The sequence below is a fragment of the Aquarana catesbeiana genome, linkage group LG02, assembly GCF_042186555.1.
Source record: "Aquarana catesbeiana isolate 2022-GZ linkage group LG02, ASM4218655v1, whole genome shotgun sequence".
Taxonomy (NCBI): domain Eukaryota; kingdom Metazoa; phylum Chordata; class Amphibia; order Anura; family Ranidae; genus Aquarana; species Aquarana catesbeiana.
Genome location: NC_133325.1, coordinates 112482797 through 112496209, shown reverse-complemented (window position 1 = coordinate 112496209; position 13413 = coordinate 112482797). Strand labels below are relative to the sequence as shown.

Genomic DNA, 13413 nt, shown 5'->3' with positions numbered 1-13413 from the left:
ACTTTTTTTCTCCATAGCTTGTTGCGACACAATCCAACACATCACAACTCCACTGCAGTGAATAAATAAATAAAATGGTTACAGTATTATGTGCTGTTTGCAGCACATCAGCACCACTGCTGACACTGCACACCAATGAGTGCTTTCTAATGCATCCACTGTTATGAATCACTTACTGCTGCCCCTAGAGGAGATTGGAGGAAGTACAACTTCCAGCTAGGATAATATCTGGTATCCCCTTAATAGCAACTACTGTAAATGGGACTCAGGGCACTCAGGTTTAAACCCAAGGTATGTACCTTGGTTTCCAAGGTCTAGCAATCCCCCGATAAGAGATATGCATGGACTGTGTAACAGTGCTGTCAAAGTGGAGACATCTTCTAGCATCTGCAAATACCTTTGCTTATTCCTTAATTGAATTTGTGCACTTGCATGTATTCCGAGTTCACAACATACATACGACTCCTATTGCTGCCTGACTTGGAGCCTTTGCAGCCAGGTTCTTGCAAAGGACTGGCATTTTGTTATGTATAGCATGTATTTGAAATACAGGGACCTCCTACGAGCACAGAAAATCAAATACAGGATCAAAGTACCTGCAAGGCATTATTGAAGTATTGTTGGTCAGCACACATTGGTTGACTAAGGCTACTGTTCTTTAAATTGTGCAATGCGTCTTTTGTATATTATCCTGAATTTCAGTTTTGTAATAATCCTGTAAAATGGAACACATTTAGGTGAATGCATAATTATATGTAATTTAGACAGCATCAACTCATAATCTCTCTTAATATTTCCAGCATTTTTTCTGATACAGTTACCAATTTAAATATAGTTTCCATATATTAGTCAGTTTTGAAAAGGTTTTTCCTCTGCCACCTGTCAATGTATGTACAGTATTCGCCTGTGTAAACAGAATTAATTGAGATAATTGCGGTAATGGTAATCCCTTCTCTGCATGGTCTTGTTACCAGGAGAACATTATTTTCTAAACACTCAACGACTCAATATTCCACTTCTATGTCAATTGTAAAGCCATGACTCAGGGAGGCTGTAAGCTCAGTACACAATAGAGGTTTTATTCTTCTGATAGAATACATAAAGTCCATTTCAAACTGTATTACTGCAGAGTAACAGGACCCTAACTCTTTCCTTGCTTCCTGTGCTTCCTTATCATGGGGCTCACCAGGGTTCTTGAAGTTGCCAGGAGGAAACTGCTGCTCAGAGAAACAGTGGGGTCAGTTCATTAAGAGTTAAATAAGGCTGAAAAAAAAAAATGCGGTAAAATAACCCATGTGGAAGCAATTGTTCAAATGTTCAATTCACTAAGAATTGTGCGGTAAATAACTACTGCAGTAAAGTTTCAATAATGTGGTAATTACCGCATATTTTCATGCGGTAATTTATCACATTGAGCTGGTTGCTAAGGAACGGGCTGGGAAGCCGACCGTCGCGTCCTTAACAAAGGATGACTCATCAGCTGTCAGCTGAATGTAAAGAAAACATGGCAGCAATTAAAAATAATTTTTAAAAAAACAGCGTGGGTCCCCCCCCCCCCCATGTATACCAGGTCCTTCGGGTCTGGTATGGATTTTAAGGGAAATCCCAGGCCAAAATGAAAAAATAAAGGACCCAATATCTATACCAGATCCATATCTGAGAATGCAACTCGGCAGGTCAGAAAAGGGTGGGGACGAGCGAGCGCCCCCCCTCCTCCTGAACCATACCAAGCCACATGCCCTCAACATGGGGGGGGGGGACGCTTTGGGGCACCCCACCCCTAAAGCACCTTGTTACCGCTGTTTGTTTTCTTATTTTTCTTTGTCGGGGACCCCGCTGACAGCTAATGATCTCATCCGTTGCTAAGGACGTGGCAGCCACCCACTCCTTAACAACCATGCCTGCTCCTTACCAAGCAGCGCCATTAAATTTCTTAAATAGACCACGACTTATTCAGCAAATGTATTTATTTATTTATTCAGCTTTGTGAATTGACTTTATAGTCAGTTTATGCAGTATTTATCATGCATTTTTCGATTGTGTGGTAACTACCACATAAACCGCATAAACTGACTGTGAATTGACATTTGAATATCTCATGGAAAACATGCGTCACGTGATCCAATCTCATGCAGTTTTCTTTTGTGAATTGAGCCTACTGTGAGCAAGCCCAGTCTGATCTAATTTGAACCCAGGCTCTCCAACCACAAGCTCTTCTTGCCAGGCCTTGGTCCCACTCATTCCCCATTGCAAATACCCATGCCCAAGAGTAGTCTCCCTTGCTACTTGGGTATCTTACCAAAGTTAAAAATAAGAAAAAAATATATATAAAAACAAAGAAAGTCCCAGGAGAGACCTTTTTTAATAATAGTTTTAGTACCATGTATATTGAATGAGATAAAATTCTAAAATGAAAGGGATGTCACACTCATATTTGCAAGGTTGGGTTGGGATAGGGATTAGACAACCTGTTAGCACTTGCAGACAATATGAATGTCTCCACACAGAATAGGTCACTCTCAGTACTCCGTGGGGTGATCTGGAGGATCCTATACTAACTTTCTATGGATTCCAGCATGGTATGCAGTAAAATATCTCAGGTCCAAAAGAAATAGAAGTTGGTTTGACATGAGGAAATAAGCAAAAGAGAAATAAAGTCAGGAGACACTTTCTTCATAGAGGTGAATGTTTAATGAGCATTGAATAGATATAAAACACAGTTTTGTGGCACAAAAGTGGCCACTTCTTCAGGATGGTGTGTGGGGCACTAAATAAAAAGCAATAGAAATCCAAAGAAAAAAAGGATACCATATACTGAATATGAGTGAAATGAATCTGAATTTAAAACACCTCTGAATTTTTTTTTAATATAATTTTAATACAATTTAATTAAGGTAACGAAATGTACAAATCCATATACTGTAAGGAGTGGAAAACATATACAAATCTATAAAGAATGTATATATAAAATAGATTTAAAAAATGTTAATATAGAACATATATCTGGAAAAGGATATATACTTCATTCAATGGGATTGAGAATATGAGAATAGATTAAATATAATTAATAATAAAGTATTAGTATATAGTAGTTTGTGAAATAAATAGATATATAATTAATTAAATGTGTATATCTTTAAACGGTAGTAAATCAATAGATTTATAATTACTCAATAATTGTGAAAATGTGTACAATTGAGTGTTTTATATAGGGAATAAGTATGAGATAGATAAATCGATTGCCAATATCCCTGCTTAAAATCAGTAGTTTTAAAGCAATAGGTAGCAAACAGCATGAGTAAATGTAGTGCATCAAAGTTGAATGTTTCAATCCTGAAAGGCTTAGCATTGATTCACTTTTGCATCTTTTCTGGGTACCGAAAACAAACAAAAAAACAATGACATCAGGTTCCCTAAAAAAGATGGTCGACTTCACTGGAGAACGATAGCAATAAACAATCAGCCATGAAGGATAATGGTGGCACCATACAGGTTACAGCAGTTCTTGTAATACAGAAGAAAGGAAGAGAGAGAGAGAGAGACCTGTGCCCTAGTAGTGGATAGAACATCCTGGCATTCCTCCTAAGAAAGATATGGAATCAATCTTAGGAGAAGTCCTTAAGCTACCCCCCAAAGGGAGGGTCACTAGAAAGGTGTCCTGGCTTCATGGTTCCTATAGACCAGTGTTTCTCAAACTTTTTTGTCTTGCAGCGCACCAAAAAGATCTAACACCTGAAAAGATTTAACAATTTTTGTGGTGAAGAACTTATTTATTTTTACATTTATGTTTAATTTTACAATTAGTATGAAGGATGTGCCTGTTTTGGAGAGCAAATCATATTGAAGCAATTGTAAACCTCTTTGTACTTTCACTTTCTTCCTTTCTTTAATGCCCCATACACACGGTCGGACTTTGTTCGGACATTCCGACAACAAAATCCTAGGATTTTTTCCGACAGATGTTGGCTCAAACTTGTCTTGCATACACACGGTCACACAAAGTTGTCGGAAAATCCGATCGTTTTAAACGCGTTGACGTAAAACATGTACGTCGGGACTATAAACGGGGCAGTGGCCAATAGCTTTCATCTCTTTATTTATTCTGAGCATGCGTGGCACTTTATTCGTCGGATTTGTGTACACACGATCGGAATTTCCGACAACGGATTTTGTTGTCGGAAAATTTTATCTCCTGCTCTCCAACTTTGTGTGTAGGAAAATCCGATGGAAAATGTCCGATGGAGCCCACACACGGTCGGAATTTCCGACAACACGCTCCGATCGGACATTTTCCATCGGAAAATCCGACCGTGTGTACGGGGCATAACAGTTTCTCTTTCAGAGTTGCAGACTTGATTATGTATTTCTCCATTGCTAAACAATAAACAAACTTTATTTATAAGCATCGAAGTTGGAATGGAACGGTCTCTATTATTATAATATAATATAATTAGAGCGATTGAGTTTTCCCGAGATCTCGCACAAGTGTCGCGTTATGAAAAGAATCAGTGATTGACAGACTGAGACTGCGTTTTTATATATGTTACTTTTTTAACTTTTGAGACATTGATTTACCATTTAATTTTTCGATATGTTCAAGGATTCAAAGCGCTGGCAATTTTAAATATTTTTCAAAACTCCCACAGCACACCTGCAAATCTCACGCGGCACACAGTTTGAGAATCACTGCTATAGACAAACCCAAGATGGAAAATACTGCTTTCTTCTTCCCACAGACTGAAGGCCCTCTGCACTAACCGACCAACCTATTTAGACCTCCAGGAACAACTCAGACTGGCAGGGCTTGGTTACCAACCTAAGTTGGGATGCCACTTTAACGTGTTTTATATAAGTTACTGCCCAACCTGTTAACACTCATCACAAACGAGTGGAGACATCTTGTGGTAGCTACAATGGAAATCTCCACCACACTATTGTATAATATAAAAATAAATAATAGAGCGGATATGAGTTCTGCAAACAAAAGGCAGGTGCTAAATGAACCCGAAAAGTATTTTCCTGTAATTAAAACAAAAGGTACTTCCAACATTATTTTCTTTGTAAGTGAATTATGCATTCCACCTAAAATTATATTTTGGTAGAGGATAATGCGAGAGCTATGTCTAAAAGAATACTTGGCAGCCCCATTGGGAAAACTTAGCAATATGAAGTCCCATTATCAGTCTCCTCTCCTTGCTACCTCCTTACTTCCAATTAGTTTTAATGTGACATCCAGAGAAACTGGAGCAACAGCAGCAGAAAGAGACAGAGACCACCTGAATGAGAATGCTGTCCTTGGTTTATAAGCTGTTATTATATTACATGTATTTTTTTTTTTTTTTCTGTAGTGCAACAGACACAGATGAGTGCATGATTTTATATGGCGACGACAAGGTAAAATGATTTGAATCCATTAAATGCCTTTAGCTGTGTTTCACCAAAATTACTATTAAATAACTCTGTGTATTGTTTTTTTATAGGGATGTGTGAATATTTTACTTTTTACTTCGGTAGGAGAAACATTAAGGTGAGGCAAAGGATATTCTCCTAGTAAAAATAGTAGACAGCATGAATTATTTTTTATATGTTTTAGAAAACACTAGATGAAAATTATTTTCTTTTCTTACTAGTTGTTATACCAATCCAAACAGTCATTTCTATAATTTCTGACATTTATCTGACACTTGATTTTTTTTATACATTTGTTTGTTATTTTTTTTTCTGCTGCAGGTTTTAGCATCTGTAGGGCTGATTTATGAAGGAAATCATGCTGAAACAAAAGTGGAGGTATACAGGTGGTGGCCAATTTATTAGGATAAATAATAAAGATGTTGTGCGCTGCCACTTATTACTATATATAAAGTGAGGCTGCTGCTATCACTAAAGCCTCGTACACACGATTGGATTTTCCGATGGGAATTATGTGATGACAGGCTGTTGGCGGAAAATCTGACCGTTTGTATGCTCCATCGAACAATTGTTGTCGGATTTTCCGCGGACAAATGTTGGATAGCAGGTTTTTAAATTTTGCGAGGACAAATGTCTGTTGTCAGATTTTCCGAGCGTGTGTACACAAGTCGGTCGGACAAAAGTCCAAAGTACAAACACACATGCTTGGAAGCAAGGACAAGCCAGAAGCGGTTGGTCTTGTAAATTAGCGTTCGCAATGGAGAATTAAAATTCGTGACGTGGCAATTGATGAAATCTCGAAATGTAGCGCACATTCTCTTCTTCTTTAATGGGATAATAATGAAGCTGCTTTGCTGGTGATACTGATGGAGTTATTGCAAACAAACGTTCAAAGGCTTTTTTTTTCTAGTGATATCAAGAATAATATTATTATGCTTGTTTTTATTTTTATTTTTTTTTTGGTGCAAGTTACCACAACACCATTATCCTGTATTTTTTCAGATCAAAGATACAACTATGTTGGTGTCCCTTGTTAATTTTACATAGTATTTTTGAATATGTAACTGCCTACTTCCAAACTGACATTTGAAGTAAAAACACATAGCCAAGTGTTATTCTACACATTTTTTTTATTGCGCAATAAAAAATAAAACACATAAAATTAGACATGTGATCTGCCAATAGAACTTAACTAAGTTAGAACTTAAAAGTGCATTCTATGCATCCAAAAATATAGAAAATATACCAAATCAAATCATTATTCAACCAAAAAACAAAATAAAAGCTTCATGCATGTGTCCTGCTTCTTAATATAGGGGGTCACCAGTGCCAAGTGTTGGTGAAAGCAGGGGTCCGTCATCCGGAGATAATTCTGAAAATCATCCGGATTATTCTCCTGGAGCTCCCGCAGCAAAGGCATATGATATAATTGGTCACGATTAATAAAGCAACCAATATTTGGTCCAAGAAATACTCCTGTTCCCGGACTGGACTTGGGTCAGAGCAATAACTCCAAGGCCAATAATAAATAAAACGTTATCTCCTCTGATTCCGCAACATGTCTGGTTGACGAACCGCCCTTAAGAAACAAACAGAAAAGCACGAAATGAAAAGCGCGAATCAACACTCACCAAACTTCTACTAACGCAAAATTAGCAGAAGGAGCGCGAGGGGGGGCGCTAAAGAGCTGAAAAACCACGTAGTACGTCACTACGTTTGTGTTTGTTGGCCAACAATTCCTTGCCGTTTGTATGCAAGACAAGTTCCTGGCCAACGCCCTTCGGACAAAAGTTCGAGATTTTGTCTGCGGAAAATCCAATCCTGTGTACGAGGCTTTAATGTGTTCCCACATACAGTGCAAACAGTAAAGAAAAAAGTTGTGATACCGCTGCCCAACTCCTGTGCTATAAAACATTGCTACATTGAAAAATACATATTTACTTAAAAGCACAGGAGTTTATTATTTGAGTGATTGATTGTTAACTATTGTACACCGCTATCACAACTTTTGTCTTCACCAACTTATTAGGATAACCTATCTACTAGCCATTACTGAGCTTTCACACCTGCATCCCCCCTCTACCTGGCTGCATCCCCCTCAACCTGGCTGCATCCCCCTTCCACCTGGCTGCACCCCCTCCTCCACCTGGCTGCATCCCCCCTCCACTTGGCTGCATCCCCCCTCCACCTGGCTGCATCCCCCCTCCACCTGGTCGCATCCCCCTTCACCTGACCTCATCCCCCCTCCACCTGACTGCATCCCCCCTCCACCCCGCTGCATCCTTCCTCCACCCGACTGCATCCCCCCTCCACCTGGCTGCACCTCCCTCCACATGACCTCATCCCCTCCACCTGACTGCATCCCCCTCAACCTGGCTGCATCCCCCCTCCACCCGGCCTCACCCATCCCCCACCTGCTTGCATCCCCCCTCCCCTGTCCATCTGACTCTATCCCCCCTCCCCTGTCCACCTGGCTGCAACCCCCCTCATCTGTCCACCTGGCTCTATCCCCCCTCTACCTGGCTGCACCCCCCTCCCTTGTCCACCTGGCTGCATCTCCCTCTCCACCTGGCTGCATCTCCCCTCCACCTGGCTGCATCCCCCCTCCATCTGGCTAATTGACCCTGAATGTCTACAAAAAGAGTACCTGTCACCTATACGCTATCACATAGGGGGCTATTTGTCCCCTATGTAATGGCAATAAAAGTTACGTAAAAAAAAAAATAAAGAATAGAAATATAAAAAAATATTTTAAACATTTAAAGAGACACATAAAAATGCAAAACATGTTAGATCTCATCCCCCCCTACACACACACACATACACACAAATGCATGTGATTGCCCTACACATGTTATATATCACCGTGCATGCTTAAGTGAGAGCAATAATTCTAGCATCAGAACTACTGCTTAACACTAACCTGATGTCCTGCATGGGGCTTTTAAAGCGCTGCCTATGAAATAATATAGGGTACTGACGTTTTTCGGTGCTTCATGGGTGCACATACGCAAAGCCCCTTATAGGTAATCAGTTTAGTGTTATGCAGGAGTTCTGGTGCAAGAATTATTAAATTAATTAATTACTTTTTTTGGGGGGTGGGGAGGGGGGGCACAAATATCTGGTCTTGCCCAGGGCACAAAATAGTCTAGCACCGGCCCTTATAGAAACCTATAAGTTTCCAGGTTGTATTGTCAAAGCTTGATTGAACAAGCTGAGGTTGGAAGCTGATTGGCCACCATGCAGAGCTGCACCATATTTTGCACTCTCCAGTTTTAGTACATCAACCCCTTTGTCTCAAAACTAGATAGATCCATAGGTGGAGGTACTGCATCTGCCACATTCTTTACCAAGATTCTATCAAATGTTTAGTCAAACGGAATCTGAATATTTTACCGCTGTGTGCAGACACAAGCATCCACACATAGACCTAGTGACGGGTACCAGCTCCCATGTGGTTTGATTGCCACTCTATAAATAATGACACCCAGAAAAAGAGTAGTCATACCTCTTTCACACTGAAGGCGCTTTTCAGGCGTTTTAGTGCTAAAAATACGCCTGTAAAGCACCTGAAAAGTGCCTCTCAAGCCTCCCCAGTGTGAAAGCCTGAGTGCTTTCACACTGGGGCGGTGCACTTGCAGGACTAAAAATAAAGTCCTGCAAGCATCGTCTTAAGGGTGGTGCGGGAACAGTGAATACACCGATCCTAACCCGCCCCTGCCATTGAAATCAATTGGCAGCGGTGCTTTGTGGGTGGTTTTAACCCTTTCCTCGGCTGCTAGCAGGGTTAAAACGCCCTGCTAGTGGCAGAAAAGCGCTGCTACAACTAGTGGCATTTTGCCGCTAATACGGCCCACGCCCCAATGTGAAAGGGCTCTTTAAAGCAATAATCTGTGATTCAAATAGAGAATTAGGGCAGTGCTGCTCTTCCTCAAGTGTATGCAAACTACATTATCTCACTGTGTTATCAATGTTTGTGCTACCCCAACTTTGGTGACACAAACATAAAACAAAAAAAAGAATTATAAACCACAACAACAGAAAAGTAAAATACAGAATATAAAAATGCAGGAATATTTTGCAATATCATTAAGTAAGACCACAATCCCATTGCTACAAATGGTAAAATAGCATATACGTGTACCCATCAATCCATATAGTGCCCACTAGAACACAATAAATGTTTATAAATGATGTCTCAGCAGCAGTGCTATCCAGTCCACTGAATATGTGATTCAGGGTATATACCAGTTAATGCACTCAAATGTCCAATGTGCAATTCATTTTATAGTGCCAGTGTATCACCACATTCCAAAAATCTCAAAATAATCAGTGCTCCACCTCTGATGTTGACCGATATAGTATATAGGTCTCATGCGTTTAATCTTTTACCATAACAATAGATATAACATCCTCTCCACATCGGCTAGGCTCCTGGAATCAGACCCATCAATGTGCAGGTCCCTTTAAGGGATCAAGCCTCAATCACAGCAGCTGAAGACAATGCTCAAAACACTGAAATAAAGAACTACCAATAGTGTAATAAAGTTAGTTAAAAATGATTCCCCCTTTATTCCATAAAATTGCACTCACATATAATAAAAACACCTTTGCAGTGTTCATGAGTGTGCACAGCCTTCCGCATTAGGCTGTGCACCTCAAAGCTCAAACACATATGTGTGTGTGTGTATGTGTATATACAGTATGCTGACGGTGTCAGTAGAGCAGGGCACAGTGTCAGTAGGGCTGAGATTGATGTCAGTAGGGCAGTGGATGGTGTCAGTAGTTTTTATTTGTATTATTTTTATTTTAGTGAAATATTAAGGGGAATCTGCACCGCACAGGGTGATTAGGGTGTGCCTAGGCAGTGGGCAGTGTTATACAGGCATTGAAACATGTAACTGTGGTTCCGCCAACTAAACTTCCAGTTTTGCTCCTTAGCAGAAGTGACTTCACCTGGCTCCGCCTGACGCAATGCGTCACAGATCATATAACCTCTTCAGAGGATAATCCCCTATGAGTAGCTAATCATGTGCAACATTTTTTTTTTAAATTCCCTATATATGACTAGGTACTCAAAGTGAACACAGGTTCATTTAATTTACTAACATTTACTTTGCTAGGTGAACAGCCCCTACTTCTTTACCAAATCAACCTTGATAAATGTATTGCGACCTCCTGCTAAGGCCTTATCTTCTACAGTGAAATTACTGATGTGAAGGAGACTTGATGAAACATAAGATTGAGTATATTGATTATCTGAAAGCCGTATAATAGTAGCATATAAAAGCAACATAATATAGATACATTTACTTTGTATATGATGCTGTTTAAAATTGCTGTAGTACCTTAATTATGTATTCACAAAACTGTTGGGGGAAAAAAACATGTTGAGTTTGTTGATGTGACCCCATAAAGTAAATACTAATCTTCAGCTTTCTGGATCTATGGATTGTTAGAACATTTGAGTTTTACTGACGATAACCTCTGCTTATGAATTTTATTATTATTATTATTACGGTAGATGCTATATTTGGCCAGGTTTTATGAGAAGTTAAATTTGAGGGTTCATTTACAAACACTTTGCATGCGTGTAGAAGTGTTTCTTTATAGCGTTAGACAATTGCATTGTCATGTGTCAATGTGCGTTTTCCTTGTGCATTAATATGCCCTGTTGATGTACATTGACGTGTTTTCAATGAGATTTGGAGTAGATAGACTTAACAGCCATTGGCCAAGGTTCATTAATACCAGTCCCCAACCCATTAAACACATTACATGCATTTTGATGAATTGTGTTTGACTTCTATAGGCCTCCCAACAATGAAGGAAAAAACTGACATGTCATATTTTTCAAAGCGCACTGCAGTGCAGAGCAGAGATAGGAACAGGCGCCATTTTTTTTATAGGGAACTTGAACACATGCATTTTAGAGTTGTAACGCATACATTAACATGCAACTGTATAAAATATGCAGAGGAGAACCTGCACTAAAAAGCAATTAGCAAAGATCTGAGCTGCAGCTGCAACAAAAAAACACCAATATCTGTGTATTAAACCAAAATAAATAAAATAAGTGCGCTTGCAATCAAATGATCGTATAAACTAAATTCATATACTACTTGCATAAATATATGAGTGCATATATATTGTGCATAGTTAGTGAATCACATAACACAATCAAACAATGCTTGAAATAGAGTAGATAAACAATAAAACGTGTATAGACATATAGAGGTCAAAATATCCTGAGTGACAAAATATCCTGAGTGACAAACTTGAAAAAAATTTTTGAAAAAGTGAAGTTCATCCATAAGCAATTCAATAAAGATGCATCAGTCCCTTTTGAGGAAGAATCCCATATCCACAAGTCTTTGGAAATCACCGATATAAGTGAAACAGAAGAAAAGTAGTGTGGAGGGGTATCCAGACAGACCGTGACTCCGGGGGATACTACAGATGGACCCTTACCAGGAATGGTGGACCTCCCTGATAGCAAGGTCTCGTAAGCATGCAGATACAGCCCTCTGCAGGGACAGCTGGATGGTGGCGTCTGGATCAGCCGATGTATGCAGCGTTGCAATAGGGGACGATTCCAATGTGTCTATCTGTAAGGGGACATCCGCTTTTTTTTTTTTTCCTCCACCGCCAGCCTGGACTAGGGGGCCGGCGTGGTGGCTGCAACACCGTCAGTCAGCCTGCCCGGAGTGCTCGACTGGATCCAGCATGGGGGGAGGGGGGACAAGCGCTGCTCCTGCTGCCCTGGCAATCACACCGCCACCCCCCCCCTTTCCTCCACACTGCAGAGGTTCCGGCTTCACGGTCTCCGCACGGCCCAGTCGCCCCCAGCATCCCACCAGTGGAACCAAGCTTCTCTGACGTCTCGAGACCCGAAACGTAACGGTCCCTCCTCTCCCAGGCAGCAGCAGAGCTTTCTATGGGACAAGGATGATGACTCCTCTTTACTTCTTTACTTCTGCCTAGAAGTAAAGAAGAGTCATGGCGGTGTGATTGCCGGGGCAGCAGGAGCAGCGCTTGTCCCCCCTCCCCCCTGCTGGACCCAGTCGGCTACTCCGGGCAGGCTGACTGACGGGTGTCACAGCCACCACACCAGCCCCTAGTCCAGGCTGGCGGCGGAGGGAAAAAAAAAAGCGGATGCCCCCTTCCAGATAGACACATTGGAATCGTCCCCTATTGCAACGCTGCATACGTCAGCTGATCCGGACGCCACCATCCAACTGTCCCTGCAGAGGGCTGTATCTGCATGCTTAGGAGACCTTGCTATCAGGGATGTCCACCATTCCTGGTAAGGGTCCATCTGTAGTATCCCCCGGAGTCACTGTCTGTCCGGATACCCTTCCAAAACTACTTTTCTTCTGTTTCACTTATATCGGTTACATAGTTACATAGTTACATAGTAAGTGAGGTTGAAAAAAGACACAAGTCCATCAAAGCCAACCTATGTGTGTGATTATGTGTCAGTATTGCATTGTATATCCCTGTATGTTGTGGTCATTCAGGTGCTTATCTAATAGTTTCTTGAAGCTATCAATGCTCCCCGCTGAGACCACCGCCTGTGTAAGGGAATTCCACATCCTTGCCGCTCTTACAGTAAACAACCCTCTACGTAGTTTAAGGTTAAACCTCTTTTCTTCTAATTTTAATGAGTGGCCACGAGTCTTGTTAAACTCTCTTCTGCGAAAAAGTTTTATCCCTATTGTGGGGTCACCAGTCCGGTATTTGTAAATTGAAATCATATCCCCTCTCAAGTGTCTCTTCTCCAGAGAGAATAAGTTCAGTGCTCGCAACCTTTCCTCATAACTAAGATCCTCCAGACCCTTTATTAGCTTTGTTGCCCTTCTTTGTACTCGCTCCATTTCCAGTACATCCTTCCTGAGGACTGGTGCCCAGAACTGGACCGCATACTCTAGGTGCGGCCGGACCAGAGTCTTGTAGAGCGGGAGATTTATCGTTTTATCTCTGGAGCTGATCCCCCTTTTAATG

General features: G+C 40.9%; 1 protein-coding gene across 2 annotated transcripts in view; it reads left to right on the top strand.

Annotated features, from left to right (window-relative positions):
* Positions 1-13413, top strand: part of LOC141127143 (cilia- and flagella-associated protein 337-like) — a 238643-nt gene that overhangs the window by 73673 nt on the left and 151557 nt on the right. For both annotated transcript variants that reach the window (XM_073613357.1, XM_073613358.1), the window contains exons 9-10: positions 5349-5394; positions 5481-5527. In XM_073613357.1, coding sequence (XP_073469458.1) covers positions 5349-5394; positions 5481-5527 — 93 coding nt within the window. The remainder of the gene's footprint in view (positions 1-5348; positions 5395-5480; positions 5528-13413) is intronic.